The 18925-nt window shown below is 37.2% G+C and overlaps 2 protein-coding genes across 6 annotated transcripts; both read left to right on the top strand.

The window, feature by feature from the left end:
• The first annotated feature begins 502 nt into the window (after positions 1 to 502).
• AGL15 (AGAMOUS-like 15) lies at positions 503 to 3964 on the top strand. Its single transcript, XM_048088334.2, has 8 exons — positions 503 to 830; positions 2617 to 2692; positions 2839 to 2906; positions 2985 to 3084; positions 3184 to 3225; positions 3348 to 3389; positions 3474 to 3643; positions 3727 to 3964. The coding sequence occupies exons 1-8, from the start codon at positions 649 to 651 to the stop codon at positions 3815 to 3817; spliced, it is 771 nt and encodes a 256-aa protein (XP_047944291.2). The 5' UTR covers positions 503 to 648; the 3' UTR covers positions 3818 to 3964.
• Positions 3965 to 10262: 6298 nt separating this feature from the next.
• Positions 10263 to 17952, top strand: LOC125187188 (uncharacterized). 5 transcript variants are annotated; one of them, XR_016130919.1, is made up of 4 exons: positions 10264 to 10526; positions 15016 to 15120; positions 15212 to 16212; positions 16307 to 17951. XR_016130919.1 is itself a non-coding variant. In XM_048083725.2 (3 exons), exons 1-3 carry the CDS (start codon positions 10308 to 10310, stop codon positions 15896 to 15898), a joined length of 1011 nt encoding a protein of 336 aa, XP_047939682.1. In that variant the 5' UTR covers positions 10264 to 10307; the 3' UTR covers positions 15899 to 17951. The 5 variants fall into 5 exon arrangements, 1 of the variants encoding a protein (XP_047939682.1); XR_016130920.1 differs by having other exon boundaries at positions 15212 to 17564; positions 17637 to 17951; XR_007170580.2 differs by having other exon boundaries at positions 10263 to 10526; positions 13078 to 15120; positions 15212 to 17952.
• Positions 17953 to 18925: the final 973 nt, after the last annotated feature.

Here is an 18925-nt window from a genome sequence, read left to right as displayed (position 1 = left end):
TATAAAAGTAGGACCCACAATCCACTAACTTTTTCAACTTACTTTCCATTACATTTCTTAAAACCGTGCTAGGTCAAAGTGCGACAAATTTTGATGAACGGAGGTAGTAGTATATATTGTTTGTTTTATTGTTAACAAAGAAGAATAAAGATTAGATATGGTACCCTGGAAACGCTATAAATAAGGTATCAAAAATTCAAATTTTGTCACAAATTTGGTAAAAATGGCACACCCCAAAAAAGTACGCAATTTACGAAAATAGAATCGCCCACTTGGCAGCGTTTTCTCATACTAGCCTTGTCAAAAATATTTTACCAAACCTAGGCAGATTTGAACGATTTTCACTGGGTATATACAACTGTACAAACCCATTCTTGAACATAAATATGAATATGAAAACCTGAAAAGTGGAAAGTGGGACCCGCGTAGATGGCCAATAAAAGCAAAGTGAGAGCTTAATGTGGCAAGAGAGACAGAAATGAGAGAGAGTGTCATGCACCGCATACAAGAGTAGACCATGCAAAAGCTTGCCGTTTCAGTGCCATTTGTGGGATTATAAATACTCCCCTCTCTTCCCCCTTCTCCAACCCCCTTTTTCTCTCCTCTCATCCAAAAACCCTTTTCCTCTTTTCCATTTTCGGATATTAAATGGGTCGGGGCAAGATTGAGATTAAAAAGATCGAGAATGTCAATAGCAGACAGGTCACCTTCTCAAAGAGGCGGGCGGGCTTGTTCAAGAAGGCTAATGAATTGGCTGTTTTGTGTGAGGCTGAAGTTGCTGTTATTATTTTTTCCAACACTGGGAAACTCTTTGAATTTGCTAATTCAAGGTGTGCATGCCATTCTCTTTCTTAAAGATTGAATTTTTGGGGTTTGATTTTGGGATTTTTGTTAAAAATTGATTCTTTTTTCGGAATTTGGGGGTGATTTATTTAATGTTGCAGTGAGGGCTTTGCATGTTTGCTTTGTTTTTGGGTGATTCAAGATTTAATTTTTTTCTTCCTTTTGGTGTGAATTGATTGGAGTTTTTCCTTCATTTATGCTGATTAATGTTTTGGCCAGTTATTGTTCTCATTTTAGATTGCACATTTTGGCAGTTTCAAATGACCTTTTACCCTGTTTTGCACTTTGCAAATATGTGAGTTTGTATTCGTTGTATGGTTTAGTGTTATTTTCTCGAAACCATATAATTGTAGTAATATTGAAGCTATCTTGATGTTGAAATAGGTAAAGTCAATGGAACATTGCATAAATAGATTGCAAATAAGCTTTTAAGCATTTCTGAAATCTGTATATGAATGTTTCACTGCTCTGTTTCTATCTTAATCTTGGTGCTGGAAGTTGTTAATTAAGTTTGAAACACTTATTTTGGGGTGGGGGTGAGCCTGGTTTATTTTTTGATGCTCTCACTGTTGGATTATGAACTAATGGCTGAAAAGAGAACTACAAACTTCAAAATGAGGTGTGCTGCCACTGTGGTATCTGCGAAGAAGATATATGCTGATTTGAAGATTCCATTGCTGATCTTTAGTGTTTGCAGTTTCAAAGTTGGGAATGCTACTAAAATAATTTCTATTTCCATTATTGTGATGAGATGAGAAGCAGAGTACTCTTATTGAATTTTTAATGAAAGTTTAATTTGACTTCACTTTGATCCAAAGTTCTCCAAGGACTTGATCATGTCAACCTGGAAATGAGAAGTATATTTTTGCAGTTGATTTATTGTTATTTACTTCATGCCTTGTTTATCATTGTGTAATCACATTTCTAAAAGCATCTACACTTTTTAGCAGTTGTGTGTGTAAAGTATTGTTCACATTGGACTTGTTTAAAGGATATGCCTCATCTGGGACATGTTATGTAATACTATCTGTCAGCAGTCTCATGTTATTGCCTTAATGAAACCCCGATGTGCTTCTATTATGCCATATGCGACAAAAAAAGAAGGAATAAGACCATCTTTTGAGGCAAAACTATGATCATTTGTTTGATCTGAGATTCTGAGTAAATGTATTAGAGTGTCTTGGCCGTGTTAAATTCACAAAAATACTTTGCTGATTTAAAAATATTGACTGTCATTTAAAACCAATGTAGTTATAATGCCTCAATGTTTTCTATATAACTTGGGAGATTTGGAGCCTATCCTTCTTCTTTTCTAGTTGATGTGGGGTGATTGTGGAATGGTGTCAGTTATATAAAATGTGCAAATTTTCGGTACTCTGATGCTGCCTTGGCAGTTGTCGCCCTGAAGTCCTGAATTTTCTTTCATTTTTTGCAATTTCTTATAGCATTTTCTTCATCTCATAGGGAGTATTTTAACTAGGATTTGATTCTAAGGTCAGACAATGTTTAGCCATTGAAATTGTTGGGCAAAATCTGAAAATGTAGCATTCAGGTGAAGGAAATTTGCTCTTTTTTTAGGTCTGGTGAAAGGTTGGTGTCGTTTTTTTGTGGTTAATTTTTTCTGAGGTCGGATTGTTTCTTGAACTCAGGTCGAAAAACTGTTTATTTAACCCAGTTTGATGTATCTTCATCAACTTTGATGGCTAATAGAATACACTAGTGATGCAGAACATCATCTAATTCCAATTTCATTGTTTTGCCTATATTTCACAGTATGAAAAAAATACTATCAAGATACAAGAAATGTGTGGATACTACAAAGAGTCCTGCCCCGGAACTCGAGCCCGAGGTATGCTATTTCTCAGTACAACTTTCTGTTTTTCCTTGGTTAATTAGTTGATTGATTATTTAGCTGATTCACCATGCTAAAAGCATAAATCTTTTCTTTGTTTAGTTCGGAAGGAATTGTGTTTTGAGTTCTTATTATCTTTACAGAAGCCAACACAGCCCAAGGAGACGGATGTCCTCAAAGAGGAGATAGAAAAGCTTAAAGTGAAGCAGCTGTATGATTTCATTTACTATATTTTCCCATTAACATTTTGAAAATCCCTTTTATAGCTTCCCGATGGTTGGGTGTTTAGGCGACTCATGGGTAAAGACTTAACGGGCATGAGCTCACAAGAATTGCATCTACTTGAACGACAGCTAAGTGAAGGGTTGATGTGCATAAAGGATAGGAAGGTTCATCATTCAAACACTAACTGGTTTTCTACTTAATAAATTTTGGATCACATTTTCATATTACTTTCTCTGACATATTCGGAGTTCACATATTTACAGGAGCAGTTATTATTGCAAGAGCTGGCACAGTGTCGAATGCAGGTAAGAAATTTTCTCGGAATTTACTAAATTTTTAAATGAAAACATTGATTTTGACTAGGTAACTCAAAATCATGTAAATGCAGATGTTTTTCAGCGTCGTACTAATTTGTTCCCATTTGCAGGAACAACGGGCTGTGCTGGAAAATGAGACATTACGTAGACAGGTGAACGCACTTTTCATTTATGCATAAAGTCACATTTTTTTCTTTGCATATCTGAAGATAACAATGGATCCACGTGAAAAGTAGGTTGAAGAGCTTCGAGGTTTTTACCCGCTGAGCAGTTCTCCAACGCCACTCTGTATCGAGTACCATAAAGAAAGGGACCCAGTCAAGAAAGAAGAGTCATCCAGAAGTCCTGAAACAGCATGCAACGGTGGGCTTGCAGATGAAACCTCAGACACCACCCTACAGTTGGGGTATTTTATAGTATTTGTTATAAATCTTGTCCTTTTGTAGTTTGTTTGCTCCATTTTAGTTTTTGAGATTCTTCATGTGACAGGCTCCCGTGTGGGAATAGCCGAAAACGCAAGACGCCCGATGGAGAAACGCAGTCGAGCACTTCAGAGACTCAATTCCGCCTCCACGGATGAAAGAAGAGATTCGAGACTTGTTTTTGTTTTCCTTTGTATATTACTCTCCTTTTGTTAGTAAACTGAGAAATATTGTTCCATTTGTGGGTTTGACTTGTTCTTCCCCTCGGGAGGAGGTTGTTTTCAGTTGTTATGGTGTTCTCTACATGCACTGGTGCAGTGAAACACAGTGATGCAGATTCAGAAGCAGATATTCAGTCTCCAACCATTAATTCCTCTCCAACCAAATTTACATCAATGAATGCATACTCATTTGCATTCAATCTTGTTTGGTTTGGGTTGAAATAGTCAAACCAAAATTATTTGGTTCGGTTTTGGGTACTTTTTAAGGAAAAAGCAAAATCAAAGGTTACTAACTACACCTTGCTTCCACCATTTAAAGAGCCCTTTTAACTTGAATGAGTTTTAAGAAATTATTTGACTTTGTGAATATAAAAATAATGGGAGAAAGTGAGTGGAATATAAGATCCATTTTTGGTATTTATTTTATAATGGATTGTGAGTGTAAAAAGTATGGAATGTCATTCACATACTATAATGTGGAATATAGTAAATGTTTCTATAAATTGTAGACAACCCAAAATGACAATAATTCTTTGGGATGTTTAACGATAATAAGTAGTAACTGCTAAAACCTTGCTATTTCAAGAATTTGGGATGTCGTTTAATGATAACTAGTTTTTGCACCCGTGCTATGCACGACCAGACAATTTTAAAAAAAATAATTGCAATTTGTAAATAATTATAAAAAAGCATGAACCTTTCGAACTAATCTAAAAAAGAAAATCCACACCTCACACAATTTAATACGTATATTTTTTATTTGTGAAAAAATCATACAACACTCACAAATCTAAGGATTTAGAAAAAACGAAATTACTCTCTCAAATTACACAAACTATGTTGCTCAAAAACAACATCATTTATAACTATGGGACTCTCAGATCCAACAACATAAGCTACACAAATAAAAAAAAAATGTATTAGTTGAATCAAAATAAATTAAGCATAATTAAATCTTCAATTTTTTTTTTAAGAAATAGGCAAAAATTTACAAATTTAAACAGCTATTGTAATAAACGAAATTACATATCCAAAGAAAATCAATTTTATTTTTAACGATGATGGGCCACAGAAAAAAATATAATATGTCAGTCAAATTAGTATGAACTGGACCAAATACTTGATTATAGAGTGGGCTAAATAAAATTAAATGGGAAGGCCTAAAACTCAAAACAAAATAAAGAAAAATGGCCCAAACTTTTTCTCCCAAATAGATTACATTAGCATTAAAATCAAATTCAAATTAACAAAAATTTAATACTAATTTCTCTAAATAAAAGAAATAGATAAATGATCATTACTAATAGTTTTTAAAAAAAAACAAATTGAGTAAAAATAATAAATATTTAAAAAAAATGACAACATCACAAATCCAGAAATCCTCTCACCTTGCACTATGAAATCAGCTTTACACAATCGGCGATTTGAAGGAATTGACCTAAATTCTTCAATCACCTACACGCGCCTACTCAAACGGTCAACCAAAAAAATCACAAATTGGAGAAAACCATGTTACGATCACAAAACTTATGTGCCATCTGGAGTGCCACGTCAGCTGCTAATACAGAAATGAGAGAAGGCAAAAATGAGGAGTATAAATACAGAGGCCATCTTCTTCAATTGCAGTCATGAAAATAGTGTGTTAGCTTGCGAGCTAGGGTCATCGTGAGAATCCGGTGATCCGGTGATTCTCCGTTGAGCTCGGGCTGAGAATCGTGGATCCGAAGCACTTCTATCTTAGTTTAGTTCGCATTTCATTATCGTTCAATTCCTTTGTTCTTATTTGATCATCTGAATCTATCAAATCATCTGTATTACATTCTGCAATTGGTGTTATTAGTTGATTACTTGAGTTCTCTGTTTTTTTATAAATTGTGGTGTTGATCTTGTTGATTTGGCATTGATTGGTGGTGTTGTGTGGATTGTGGAGTTGTTGTGTCGATTACGCTGTGGATCGTGCGTAGGTGTGATTGAGCTTGCGATTTCAGTTCTTCCATAACTAAATCGCAACAACCATGCGAGAGGAGGAGGTTGGAGTCGGTTCATGGTGAAGGATCGACAGTGGTGTCTCGAATCCTAAATCTCAGTGGGAGAAAAAGAGGAATTTTCAAAATTTTGCAGAAATTAAACGTTTAGTTCAAAGCATTCTCAAAGATTACTTTTAACATCAATTGTATATTTATTTTAGAAAAAATCATTAATTTAGATTATGAATTGCTTATGATTAATTTCAGATCAATTTTGGTTTGGCATTGTACATTGAATTTTTGAATGATAATCAATTAACTACAATTAAATTTTCTGCATCCTCACATGACAGAATTTTGGCTTAATCGACTTTTATTAGCATTAATACTCTGATGAAGTAAATAACTAATAAGAATGGTATTCCAAATGCTGTTTAGTGAAATAAGAAATGCTACCTTCCATTTGAGGTTGTCGAATCGAATCAGAGTACTAATTTGGAGCAGGTTCTTATAGTATAAATTTTACAATTTACTTTTATTGCTTAGAATAAGTAATTTTATTATATTGTGTTTACTTCTGTATAAAAGAACCTTGATCACAGAACAGTGGTGGACACACAATGGCGCCCTATTGCGCCGCGGCAGTGGAGGAAGCGCCAGATACCCGGTGGGGTCGAGGTGGAGGCAGAAGTCTAAGCGGCGGTGCAATCTGAATTTTTTTCTTAATTTATTTCTATAAATACAACCTATTCCTCATTTTTTACTTCACACACTACAATTCTACAACCATATTTGCATCTCTCTAGATTTATTTCACAATGCCAAGCCACGACAGTGATTCCCCTGACACGGGAGAATCGCACTACCCGAGCAGCAGGTATCACAGCAGTGGGTCTGGTGCCGCGAGTGTCGGCACCAGCACCGGCGTCGACGTGGGGGCAATGGCCGGATAAGGGAGTTATTGGTATGGTGCCCCTCCCCCTCCATCACAAATGTGGAGAGCCCCTCCATCCCAGATGTAGGGTGGCCCTCCCCCTCCATCACAGACGTGGGGTGGCCCTCCCCCTCCATCCCAGTATCGGGGTCAGTCCTCCTCTTATAGGACAGTTGGTCAACCCCAATCGCCATATGGGGACTACCGGCCCAACATGGACGCGGTGAACAATCTGCCGATGGATACCAGTACTCCCTCTATCCCACCCACCCAATCCCTTGCTCATTTTGATTCCTTCACATCAGAGCATATGGTTTGAGTCCAGGGTGGTGGGAGAATCCTGTACCGCCCCCGTCATCGGCACTGGTTCGGTGGCTGCGATGGTGGGAGAGTCGGAGGCAGCAAGGGCGGAGGGAGGGGGGCTACTACTCGAGAGAGGAGTCCATTGCTATGGCAAGGGCGTGGTGCTCAGTCACAGAGGATGCGGCTGTTGGAATGGATGAAAGAGCCTTCTGGTCCCGCGTCTTGGAGGCCTACGATGTGTTCAAGCTGGAAGGCGCGGCGCAGCGGAATGTGAACGAGATCCGCAAAAAAAGGGGGAGGGTTCAGGCCGCCGTCAAGAGGTTCTCGGGCTTCCACGAGAATAACCTCCACCAAGCCGAGAGTGGCCGTAGCGAAGCCGGCATAAGGGCTCTGTCGTACGAGATGCATCGAGGGGAGGGAAGCATCCCAAATTCAACTACTGGGATGAATATCTCATTCTCCGGGAGTCTCCGAAATTCAGGCCCATATGTAAGGGAGCGGGTGCGTCTGCGCCGAAGCGGACGAGACTCGGACTATCCGGGCAGCAGCAGTGGCTCGCAGTTTATCGACCTCAAGGAAGAGGTCGAAGAGGAGCCCCCGCCACCCGCCGATGTCCCCAAGGCCAGCAATCCACTATCCAAGATGCTAGAGCCGCCGGTGCTTCTGCGTTTGGATCCCACACGGGAATGTCTGCCCCAACGGATGTACTGTCCACCAACGTGGAGATTCAGCAACAAAGGCAGCTGATCGATGTCTTGGGACGGTACACGACCGAGACCGACCCGTTGGCCAGGCGGATTGGGATGTACAAGGCCCTAATCAATCAGCTGCGCGGCCAGCTGGAGTTGCAAACGTTCGACAGTGAGGCGGAGGCGGAGGCGGAGGCTGTTGGGGATGAAGATGAGGCGGCAGATTCCGAGGATGACACCGAGTGAGCACATTTTGTAATTTAGTGTTTTAGGTAACTTTCGTTGTATAATTTTCCGGTATTTATAATGTTAGATTTAGTATACCAAAAAACATGTTTCGAGCACGAATAGAATCTTGCTTGTATACGAAAAACTCTACAATCCAATTTTAACCCGATTCAGTATTATTCGAGAAATTTGCACGAATAGAATCATTATATTATTACATTGTGTTTGCCTATGCATTTACAAAAAGGTTGTTTAAACATTTAAACGTATAAGAAGCAAACAAAGTCTAAGCCTTTGTTTTAGTAGACCGGTTGTGGGCGTCGTCCACTATAAGGTAATACGGTCAGTTCTAAACAAAGAAAAAGAAGAATTTCACAACCCAAATAGGCTTAGACTACCTATCGTGAAAGGTTGCAATGTCAGTCTGTATATTTCTAACAACAAGACACGTCTTTATATCTACTGAAAGACGAGGTCTTGATAAATATTTATTTCTTAATGAGTATATGTTAGCATTGAGCAAACAGTATTGATTATGCACTACTTTGACTTATCAAATGTTGCGGGTGTTTGCAACCCAATAATCCTGATATATTGGGTAGTGGTAATTAATATCTAGCGGTGCTAGGATTGCTATTATGTTGAATCGTGCGCGAGGTGAGTCTCGTTTGATAATGTCTTCAAGAGGAGCTCGAACAAGGTTTTATTATTCGGAAACTGGCCAGTTGAAATTTAATTATTCCATGAATAATAAATAATTGTTTCTTGCTAAGTTCACTCTTAGAATTAATAAGATGTTAATTAATTAAGTCCATATATCTTAAGCGCGGAAAATGAACGATAAAACGGAAACCCGAATTACTTTTAATTTCGGATTTGGATGGACAGGGAAATATTATTTATGTGGTGGCTTCTAATAATATTCCAATATAATCTTGTATTAAATTGTGGGTTCAATTTAATTAGTAAAAAGTTAATTGTGTTTGGTCATATCCAAAACCTTCCATAGATCCCTGACTAGACCCAATATGAATTGATCAACTTAAAAATCATCTGAACTAAACTGCGAGACTCATGATAGACTTTCCCGAAATAGCTAAACAAGGATAACGGTAAAGGTGGGGACCAGGTCCCTTAGCTAACAATCATATGAAAAGCATGTGAAAAATAAGGAATAAAGCTGCAATACTAGATCTGAATCTCTAACTACTTCATCTTCTTCACCACATCCTTTAACAATCTGCAACAATATAAAATTTAACATTCAAAGCAACCATAACGTGAATCTACAAGTAAACTCAACTATACCTATTGCTTCTAATCTACTTGATCAATGTGAAACATAATTTAAACGGCGGAAACCATAGTTCATGCAAAACTCAGAATGCAAAACTCTAGATCTACGTATTTCAACAACATCCTAAGGAATCCAACACAATCAAAGCAGATCTAACGTAACTCACTAAGATCTCACCTCCTACATTATCAATTGCTAAAAGCAGCCAATCAAAGTAAACAAGCTATTCGAATTGTAAACCACCAAACTACGTGAAACTTTCATGACTTAGAACATCAATAAACCAAACAGATTCAGCTCAAAACAAAAATAACACTCATAAGATAAGATGAATAGAACAGTGAACTAATTCAAAACATCAGATACAAATAAATGGATCCAGAAATCTCTTCACAAATACGAAGTTTGAAGCTAAGAAAAGCTCCAAAAATATATTGTAGTAGAACGAAATTTAAACGATTGTATCTTCGCCCTCCTCGGAGGGTGGAACTTAAACAACCAAACTTAAAAACTAAGAAAACACCACCAAACCTATAACATCCCAAAAATAGGCTTGGACGGAATTCGCTATCATGGAATTATGATTGAGTAATGGTAATCTCAAAACTAAGTTATATAAGAATAGCCATATCAATAAATTAGTAATTTGACACAAAATATGAAACTTTTCCTTAATTTTAATAACTACTAGTATATGATAGTGAGGAATTAGTGAAATAGAGTACTATCATTACCATCGATTAATATAGGAATGAAATGCATTCTAATATTGTGTGTCATCTAATTAATTAAAGATTTAATAAAATTGTTTTCCCTAAGTAAGTGCAGAGAATTTTGTGTTAGTGGATTAATGTGTTTTCAAAATATCTTGAGGAGAATGGTCTAGAAATTAGATATATGATTAATCAATTTAAAAATATAAAATATATAGAAAAGTGAGGAATATGCACGATTTCTCTAGAATCTAAACATACACTCTGGGGGGGGGAGGGAGGGGCAGTGACACACGATGTCGCCGTTCTCCGTCATTGATGCCACGAAGCTCCTTTCGCCGTTTACTCTCCATATCATTCTATTGTATGTCAGCTCTCTCTCCGTGTACAACTACAGAATAGATGCACTCCAAGGAAATAAGAAGAAAGAAGAGAAGTCTACGCCACAACGGCCGTTCGATGGTTTCCGGCCGATGCCTTGTCTCCTCCATTGTCTTCGTTCTCGGAAACACACAGTAAGATCTTTCTTCCGAGCCCTTTGTTTATTTGTGCTAATTTCTTGATTGGACTATGGAATTGATTTATAAGCTATAGATAATAAGCAATATATATTAATTTCGAGATGAAGTGTCACTGTGCCTGGACTGAAATCTTGGAATTATATCCATACTATTAATTTTGCTTAAATTGAATAAGTGTATGTTTGATTGGGTTTTAGATATGGTGAAAGAGACTTTAAATTTGAAGCTAGAAAGATCTAGAGATAAATTGAGAACTTTGTTTTATAATTGATAAATTAATCTCATATAGAACCTATAAACCCACAAAAAACATAAATAAAAAGATATGAATTCTCTTGATTTGATCTAAGATAGGTTATGAAGTTTATTAGAAATTCAATGAGCACCTGGTATATTTTATGAATTGGCTAGGATATTAAAGATGAAATAGAATAAGGTTGAAGTAGTGAAGGAATTTATTTAGATGATTCGATCATGAGATGAGGATCTTAGAAAAATATAAATGTTTACATAAATTTATGGGAAATTTTCTACGGATGTTTACTAGTTATAAAACGTTTGTTTCACTTAAAATTATAAGATGTGAATAGTAATTAGGAATAGTGATAGAATGTTGGAAATTTTATTTGAAAGGTGTGATTAGGGGTGCTTAAACGGTTCTCTGATTCTCGGTTAACCGGAATCGGAACCGGAACTGACCGGTTAATTGAGGAACCGGAACCGAATTTTCCGATTTCGGTTCCGGTACCGGTTCCAACTTTTTAAATAAAACCGGTTCCGGTTTGGAACCGGTCGGTTTCGGTTCCTAACCGAGAACCGGATTATAATTCAATTTTATTTTTTTATAATTTAATATACTAATAAATCTAATTTAATTGAATTAATTTTGAATTAAAATAAAATAATTTGAAACATTGAGTGATTTTTAGATTTAAAAAGTGTTAGATTTGCGAGCTCTGTTTCTGAAGTATTTAAAATGTTTAAACCGTGATACTTTGAATATACAATTATTTCCCCAATCAATTTTTGATGAACTAACTACAATAAGTAGGGCATCAATAAGTTTGTTTTTAATTTCCAAAAGAACTTATATAATTACAATATCATTTCATATGATAGAAATTTAACTTTATAACAAATATATGTAACAATTCATTTAATATACGATTTTAACATGTTTGTGAATAATTTATTAACTGTTCCGTTATAAACCAAAAAGTCACAACCAGATCAATTAGTAATATTAGAAATTTCCATTGAATATTTGTTTAGCCAAAAAGGGGAAATGGAATTCAATTTTAAAACTTATTTTTTAAAAAAATTGCTAAAGTTTAGAACTCCTATTTTTTTATTAAAAAATTGCTAACATAAATTATTCCGACCTACTATACTTGGCATCACTCTTATCCATATATAATATTATTGTATTGTTGGTTTGTACTTTTGTGTATTTACTTGATTTTTTATGTATTATTTGTTATATTTCTAGATGTTGGCTTATTATTTTTTTAGTATTGAACTATTTAAATTATAAATAAATTCGGATTAAAATTACACATCGATTCCGGTTTGGTACCGGAATCGACCGGTTCTTAACCGGCCGGTTCCAAACCAGAACCGATCGGTTCTGGTTCCGGTTTCGGTTCCGGTTGTAGAATTTATGAAAATTTAAAACCGGTTAACCGGTCAACCGGTCCTGTTAGAACGGAACCGGTCGAATAAGCAGGCCTAGGTGTGATGAGATAAAATGGGTAAGAAGTGAATGTATATATATATTTTCATAAATGATGATGTAAGGAATGAGCATAATTGATTTGAGAATTAATTATTACAATATGATATTTTTTTTTATGAATTTATAAAAGTTATCAACTTTAGTTGTAAATAGTTGCCGGTAAATAGTGATTGTTATTTTAACACCGAATGATGAAGAATAAACAAGATTAAAGTATAAATATAGAGAATATGATGATAATGAGGATTGTTGAGTAATAATTGAAGAAATAAGATTGGTAACAAAAGAAATATAGAAATTGAGATTATTATAAAAGCTTATAGAGTAAGTGTGAGGTAACGAGATTACTATGAGTTTTATGTGATTAATAAACGAAGCAAGAAGCTTATCGGCAACAGTAAAAAGGAAAGAGGATCCGGAGTGACCAGAACGTTAAGGTGGTAAAGGGCTTATGCTCATAACTCTATCAGGTAATATACTCAACATTTTATAGCTTAATCCTCTTGTGTGTGGTGCTATGTGCTACTACGTGTTAGATCGAAAACTTATGATTCTATGTGATTATTTATGCATTTGTGATATGTTAACATAGTTGGACATGCCGTATAAAATATGGAAATATTGGATAAAATATGGTACTGAATGAATGGATATATGAGTGAGCTTGATGATTTCTATGATGCCACGTGCTTGATTGATTTCGTTGGGCATAATTGACATGTCACGTGATGCGATTGATTCGATCGGGCCACGCGCGGTGGCAATGATATGTTTTGTGCACCATCTTTACTCATGGGGCTATAAGGCCAGGCGGTTTATGATATTTGATGATTTGCCCCGTGAGCTATACGGCCAGGCGGTATAAGTTGTGGGTGCACCATGTTCACTCATGGGGCTATAAGGCCAGGTGGTTCAATAAGATGATGAATTGCCCCATGAGCTATAAGGCCAGGCGGTACATGCATGAATAAACTGTGTTGCAGCTTATTCGATCGGTCCACACGCGGTGGAAATATTATATAATATTATATAATTGATCGGGCCTCACGCGGGGGCTATTTGTTGTTTGTGTACCCATGGGGTCGCCGAGCACGTGGATGAGGACATAATGATGTGATGTTTGTGTTGATGTTGAACTTGATTAAGTATGCTTGAACGATATTGATTTGAATTGGTGAATTATCTGTGTGTATCCAAGAGGTTAACTGAGCATGATGATATGGTGCTATGGTTATGCGATGTGATTTGTGATGACTATATGCTTATTGATATTTATTGAGTCGACATTGAACTTGTGGTTAATTGGTTGATTTAGATATTCTACTATTATGCTGTGCACCGTTGAATTTCAAGTATATGCTAGTTATCAGGAATATGACATCGAAATTCTCATCTGAGTTGATAAATAAATATGTCACAAATATATATGTAATAATGGATAAATGGCGGATAAATAGACAAAGTAACATAGGACTTAAAGAATATAAAAATGTGCTTATTACTTGCGAAGGAGTATGACAGTCTTAGAAATTCTACAACTTTGTCTGTTAGGAAATTGGCAAACAAAATTCCTTTTATATAACGGCGGCTTCATCCTCAAAGAGTTACTTACTAATCATGGCTTGCGGCATACTTGCAATACTTGCAATAGCTTCCGCTGTGTTTGTAAAGAATTGTAGAACTCTCACGAATAGTTTAATGGTTGAAGATTAGATTTTTAATTCACCATAATTAATGGTATCGCTTTGTGACGTCTCCTATTCGGCTAAGTGTAAGCTGGATAAGGGGTGTTACAAAACCAACACCTAGACCCCTAACTACAAGTTTGTAGAATCAAGACAGGGAAAATGGAGAGTAAACTTAGCTCGAGACTCAGCTCGGGAGAGAGCCGATAATAAGTGTTGTCTCAATCCTCCTTCCTTTCCCTATATATAGGGAGGCTTGAGGCTCTGATCTCTAGGGTTAGAGGTCACCAAACCGAACCGGCCCGGCTGAACCGGCCCGGAACCGTCTCCGGCGATTCGGAACCATGAACAGGAACCGCGGCAACGGTTCGGAACCGGATAAGGTTCGGTGGTTCCGACGGGCCGGTTCAGGTTCTCAAGAAATGAAGAACCGTAACCGACGGTTCGCCGGTTCCAGCAGGCTTTTTCAGGCGGCAGGTGGTGGCAGCGTAGGGTGGCAGAACGGGCAGGAAACCGGCGGTTTCTGTCAGAAATCGACGACCAAATCGTCGGTTTGGTCGAAAACCGGCCAGAAACCGCCGGTTCCGGCAGCTTTTTCAGGCGGTCAGGCGTAGGGTTGCAGCGTAGGGTGGCAGAACGGGCAGAAACCGGCGGTTTCGTGTCAGAAACCGGCGACCAAATTGCCGGTTTTGTCGGAAACCGGTCAGGAACCGGCGGTTCAGGCGGTAAACCGGCCGATTTCAAAATTATGAAATTCAATTTTTTTTTAATTTATTTTATTAAATCTGATTTTTTCTCCTATAAATACCCCCTCTCTCCTTCATTTCTACTCATCCCATTCTTGTGTTAATAAGAATTTCTCTTCTCAATCTCACAATTTCTCTCATCTCTATCTCCATTCTCTCTAATTGTTCAAGTTGTTTACTATATTTGTGCAAATTGTTCTTATAATTTACTTCAATTGTCTATCATAATCATCCATCACTACTCTTGTTATACTCTCTCTTTATTTTTCAATTTACAAAAAATGTCTTCATCTCGTCGTCGTGGTGATCGGGACAAGGGAATTGCCCAAGACCAAAATCAAAGTGGTCGTCGGAAATCAAGGCGCCCTAGTCGTCGTGAGGTTATGGATGAGGTTTCCCGACAAACCGCTATGCGTTTGCAAGTAAGTTGTTCGAATATTAATTTTACAAATTCTTGTTTTTGGTACTATACATTATTTATACCGTTTATAACTTTATATATAATATTTGTAGGCCGAAAAAGATCATAGGGCTGCCATGGTACTTAGCAACATGAGTGGCGGCGCCGGCGGTGAAGGTTACGAGTCTTATCACTCTTATGGCAACGTGAATTTATTATCCGACGACGACGATGGTAATGGTGGAGGATCTGCACAATATCCTCCGACGAGCGCCGGACAAGTTGGTGAAAATGATGAAGCGGTTCCTCCTCCTGAAACTCAAACCGGGCGGGGTAAGACTAATAAAAAAGCCTTGAAATCGGATATTTTTGTTAAACATTATAAAAAAGTCCCGGTACTAGATGCAACCACTCAACAAGAGACCAATGAATTTGTCGCATATTGTAACTATTGCGATAAATCCTACCCCTTTTTTGCCGGTGGGGGCTATGGTACTCTCCATCGTCATTTAAAGGCAAAGCATCCGATCGAATATGGGACCGCCAAATCCCAAATCCAACTAAACTTCTCGTCCGGTGCGTCTGAAACAACAGGTACGCCTCTTATTAAATATGATCATAAAGTCGCCCAAGATGCTATGGTTAGATGGGCTGCAATGAAGCATTTGCCTTTCAATTTTTTTGATGACAAAAAATATGAAGTTACTATGCAAACTGCTTTTAATGTCGGTGCTAAAAGAATACCCGCAACTTCACATCAAAAATCTAACAACAGACAATTTTTTGAGAAGCAAAAATAAGTAACACGTTTTTTGTCCACCTTGGGTCACAAAGTAAACATTTGCTCTGATGTGTGGACTGATGCTTTTCAAAGAAATTCTTATATGGGCATTACATGTCATATTGGACAATAGTTGGACGTTGCACAAGCGTTTGATTGGTTTTAGACAATTTCCTACGCCACACACAGCACCTGCAATTACTGCTCTGATTATTCAAGTTTTGAATGAATATAGATTGTGCAATAAGGTCTTTTCTGTTGGTTTTGATAATACAACCGCTAACACTGCAAGTATTGCTGACTTAATTGCGGCTTGTGCCACGGTTATAAATGGTAAATACTTTCATCAAAGATGCATTTGTCATATTTTAAATTTATGTGTACAAGATGTTCTTACTTTGTGGCAAAAACATGTTGATCCTATTAGAACTGGCGTAAATTTGATCAATTGGAATCTCACATTGTCCTCACATTGGTAAGGCTTGGAAGAAATATTGTCATCAAAAGAAGATCAGGTACACAAATTTTACAATTGACGTGTCTACTAGATGGAACTCCACATATGATTGTTTGAACTCTACTTTGGAGCATATAGATTATTTGATTGATATTTTTAGGACTTATCCCGTTCCTGATTTATATCTATCGCATGCATGTTGGGAGCAAAGCATGAGTTTGTTTAAATTGTTCAAAGGTTTCAAAAATGCGACTGTAAAGTTATTGGGTGTTTATTATTGCACATATGTTCGTGTTTTAGAGCATTGCATGTATATATCACTTGGTTTTAAGACGGCTATGAAAAATTCCGTCTCAAATCCTGAGTTGATGTGTGTTTTATATTATATGATTGACAAATGACTTAAGTATTTCAGTGAGATTCCAACAGTGTTTTTGATTGCAAAGGTTTTGGATCCGAAATGGAAATTAGTCGGTACCTTGAAGATTTTAGAATTTTATTACAACAATTTGAGTTCTATTGATTTTCAACCACTTCGGTCTTTGCAATCGGATGACAATGAGGACAACAACATACGTTTGTCCGAGACATTCCAAATAAACCTCCCCAATCTCTCCGTCATCAAACATGCATTTGAGTTTGAGTTGCGAACTTTCTTTGTCGAATACGAAGCCAAGTACAACAGTACCCACCAAGTGAGACAACGACCCACCCCTCATCAACAACACAGTTTTGGGTTTTTTCAAGTTGATGACCCCGACGCACAATCTCAATTGGCCGACCTATACGGTTACACCACCAGCGGCAGTTCGTCGGCAAGGAGTACGGTAAGTGAGTTAGATTTATATTTTGACTCACGCTTTTCTTTGAATGAAGATGAAGGTCCCGTTCCCAACCAAATCGACGTTCTCGATTGGTGGGGAACACATGAGAAAGATTTTCCCATCCTTGCATCAATGGCCAAGGAGATTTTTTCAATTCCGGCTTCCACTGTCGCCGTCGAGTCCGCTTTTAGTGTTGGAGGCAACGTCTTGGATGATAGAAAAAGTAGACTATCCGACCAAAATATGGAAGCCACCATGTTACTTGACGATGGTGTTCGGCTAACATTAGAAACCAAGAGCTAGATTGGAACACCCAAGTACAAACGGACCAAGACTACTACCCCGACGAAGAAGAAGAACAACAATGAGATGGAGTGGGAGGTCTACCGCCGATTGCCGAATAGGTGATAAGTCGTATTCTGAGCCTTGGTTACTGGTCAGTATGTCGTGAAATGCATGTATTATCTGCAAAACAGTTGCTCAAGTGTGTAGGATTAAAGGATCCAAGTCAGTGGGAGATGATTCAGGTGACGCAAGTGAAAAGGGCGCTAGAAGGGTGCAATACTGACCAGGATGCATGCCAGAGAAAAGGCTCGAGATGGAGAAGAAGGATAGCTGGGATGATCATTAACAAGGGCATAAAAGTCAAAACTTGAAGGAAGTGTCACACCTCAACCCTTATTACGTATGTACTTACTATAAATAAATTCAAAATTTATAACAAATAATCCACATTTCGAGTACATAAAGCGCACATATTATATTGTTTCAAAATCCACTATTTATCAAGTACATATTTCAAACATTTTAAACTGTAGTGGGATCCTCTCACCACTCTATATACTATACGCTTATTTACATGCAAAAATGATGAGGAAGAGAAGTTGCCAAAATGCGTTAGCCGCCGACCCTAATAACATATGGAATTCCTACGACTCATCTCAACCAAATCCTTCACTCATATCTTATTCCTGAAAAATATTAATGGTTTATATGAGCCACAACTCAGTGTATATAAACCTTACCTTTAATTCTACATCTCAAAATCAAACATATTCTTTAATCAATATATATAACAATAACCAACAAATATTAGAAACAATTTCATATACATATGCATATGCCACTCTGTTCAATTTATTATTCTGTGACTGGTCAAGCCTGGTATCTGCCCGGGATTTCCATTGTATACGACCTGCAGGTCCCTTTTAATCATTTGACCTTTCCACGAAGGCCCCTCTTTGATTTGACCTTTCCACGAAGGCACCTCTTTGCATATTTTCTTTGACCCGTAGGTCCATTATCATTGTATATAACCCGTAGGTCTTTTGCCATTGTATATCAGATTCAGAGCAAAACAGTCACATATCTTCTTTAAACCCATGATTCGAATAATTCCAACACCATACATCAAACATGTCCATTGAACCAATTATATATCCATATATTCCACCAATTAATTCCAATACTATAGATAAATATATTCATTGCACAAATCTTATATCCACGTCATATACAACATCAATATCAAATAACACATCACCATTTTAGTCTCACATCATATAATTTAAATATTCACTCCAATTTAACACATAGCAATTGAAGAGTTGATTTTCTGCTTGCTGTATCCTTTCAATTTCTAATTACACACTTCCTAGATCCAGTAAATCAACTAGATCACAAGGTCTAGAGACTCACAAGACTGGAAGTCTGGTCGTTGGTACGCAAGCAAACCTTCAAAACCCTCAACCACAGATACTAAACT

This window comes from Salvia hispanica, chromosome 5 (assembly GCF_029641045.1).
Source record: "Salvia hispanica isolate PSC_SH4W2 chromosome 5, Shi_PSC_v1, whole genome shotgun sequence".
Lineage (NCBI taxonomy): Eukaryota > Viridiplantae > Streptophyta > Magnoliopsida > Lamiales > Lamiaceae > Salvia > Salvia hispanica.
Note: the sequence above shows the minus strand (reverse complement) of the source record. Positions and strands in the feature narration are given on the sequence as shown.

Bases quoted from the DNA above. Each gene is read 5' to 3' on its own strand.
- AGL15 (XM_048088334.2), top strand. From the start codon at position 649: ATGGGTCGGGGCAAGATTGAGATTAAAAAGATCGAGAATGTCAATAGC. The intron at 2,907-2,984 runs GTATGATTTCAT...TTGGGTGTTTAG, and splicing joins AAGCTTAAAGTGAAGCAGCT to GCGACTCATGGGTAAAGACT. The intron at 3,226-3,347 runs GTAAGAAATTTT...TCCCATTTGCAG, and splicing joins TGGCACAGTGTCGAATGCAG to GAACAACGGGCTGTGCTGGA.
- LOC125187188 (XM_048083725.2), top strand. From the start codon at position 10,308: ATGTCGCCGTTCTCCGTCATTGATGCCACGAAGCTCCTTTCGCCGTTT. The intron at 10,527-15,015 runs GTAAGATCTTTC...GATCGGGACAAG, and splicing joins TTCGTTCTCGGAAACACACA to GGAATTGCCCAAGACCAAAA. The intron at 15,121-15,211 runs GTAAGTTGTTCG...TAATATTTGTAG, and splicing joins AAACCGCTATGCGTTTGCAA to GCCGAAAAAGATCATAGGGC.